The 1,426-nt window shown below is 33.8% G+C and overlaps 1 protein-coding gene across 1 annotated transcript in view; it reads right to left on the bottom strand.

Moving 5' to 3' along the window:
• Positions 1 to 74: 74 nt before the first annotated feature.
• Positions 75 to 1,426, bottom strand: part of FKBP7 (FKBP prolyl isomerase 7) — a 4,882-nt gene continuing 3,530 nt past the window's right edge. Inside the window, exon 3 of the mRNA XM_023730531.1 lies at positions 75 to 1,006. Within this exon, the coding sequence (XP_023586299.1) occupies positions 996 to 1,006 (11 nt within the window). The 3' untranslated portion in view covers positions 75 to 995. The remainder of the gene's footprint in view (positions 1,007 to 1,426) is intronic.

The raw sequence follows: 1,426 nt of genomic DNA, 5'->3' as shown, positions 1-1,426 counted from the left end.
ATCAGTAATCTCTTTAACAATGATTTTGTATAGGTATTTGGAAGCATAAATAAAACACATGAATCAATATATTTGTCTTTCAAATTCTTTATAGACATTAAAAATAAGTTCAATGACAAAAATTCAGGAACAATTTTATGAAAAAATTCTAATCACAATAAACTTTTCAAGTATTAAGTTTAATATGTCTCTTTAATAAAGTTAACCTACAATTTTAGCAATCTATGAGCTATTCAATGACCATTTCATAAAAATAAGCTGCAGAAATGATCTGCTGAGAGGCAGTGGGGAGTGTGGGTCACTAGTGTATCCCTAGGGTCTCACACTGTGCCTAGTCCATTATAGACACTCAAATATTTTTTGAATGAATGGTCCATATTGTCTGTTTATTTTAAAAATGGCTGTTTGTCCTTTGAAAGAAACAGCAATTTTTTAAATGAAAAAGTGCAAAATTCTTGCTACAATATTCATAATCCAAAGAGAAAAGAGCTTTAAAGTTATAGCCGAAAGAAGTGGATCAGTAATCTCCAAAGCTAGGACATAGAAAAATTTATCCATGCATCATGAGGTTAGTATGGAAGTCCCAACCTAATGCACCACATATATGACTTTACAGTAAAAGAGCTAGAGATTGAGTCAATGATCCTTTTTACAAATTCCATTCCTATTCTGCCCAGTTATGATCTCATTATGACAGAAAAATAGCTTCTCATTGCAGAACACAAATTGGAACTTCTTCAGAAAAAATATTACTGGTACCTAAAATGTTTTGAACAATTTCACTGTAAACATAGAAAACATTGCCAATTTGTTGTTTTTTCTTGCAAAAAAATTAGTGTATACAAAAGCAGATCAAAGAAGTAGGCGTTAATGTAAAGAATCTATACATACCATATGAAGAGTTAATTAAAGCACTAGAAAGTCACATGCATTTCAAAACATGCAGGGGTGCTCTGTGACAAGAGGCAAGGATGTTGCGCGGAGGAAAGACTTCTTCAAGTACTACCTAAAATAAAGTTATAGCTGATGTTAGGTCTTAATAACAACTTAAAACAACTTATTTAATCAAGAAGTTGTTAAATGGCTACTGCATAGTCTACACTGCAACTTTTGAAATAATCTAACCCAAACTATTGTAATGCAGGCACGTTAGCATCTGACTAAATTCCAGTGAACACATTTAACTTTTCTGGGTCTCAGTTTCTTTATGTGTAAAATGAAGGTGTGGATATAGACGAGCTTCAAGGGCTCTGTCTTAGTTATCTAGTGATGCTGTAACAGAAATACCCCAAGTGGATGGCTTTAACAAACAGAAATTTATTCTCTCACAGTTTAGGAGGCTAGAAGTCCAAATTCAGGGTACCAGCTCCAGGGGAAGGCCTTCTCTCTCTGTTGGCTCTGGGGGAAGGTCCTTGTCATCAATCTT

Source organism: Trichechus manatus, unplaced genomic scaffold (assembly GCF_000243295.1).
Source record: "Trichechus manatus latirostris isolate Lorelei unplaced genomic scaffold, TriManLat1.0 scaffold00037, whole genome shotgun sequence".
In the NCBI taxonomy this organism is placed as follows: domain Eukaryota; kingdom Metazoa; phylum Chordata; class Mammalia; order Sirenia; family Trichechidae; genus Trichechus; species Trichechus manatus.
The sequence above is the reverse complement of the archived record's forward strand: the minus strand, read 5'-3'. Positions and strand labels throughout refer to the sequence as shown.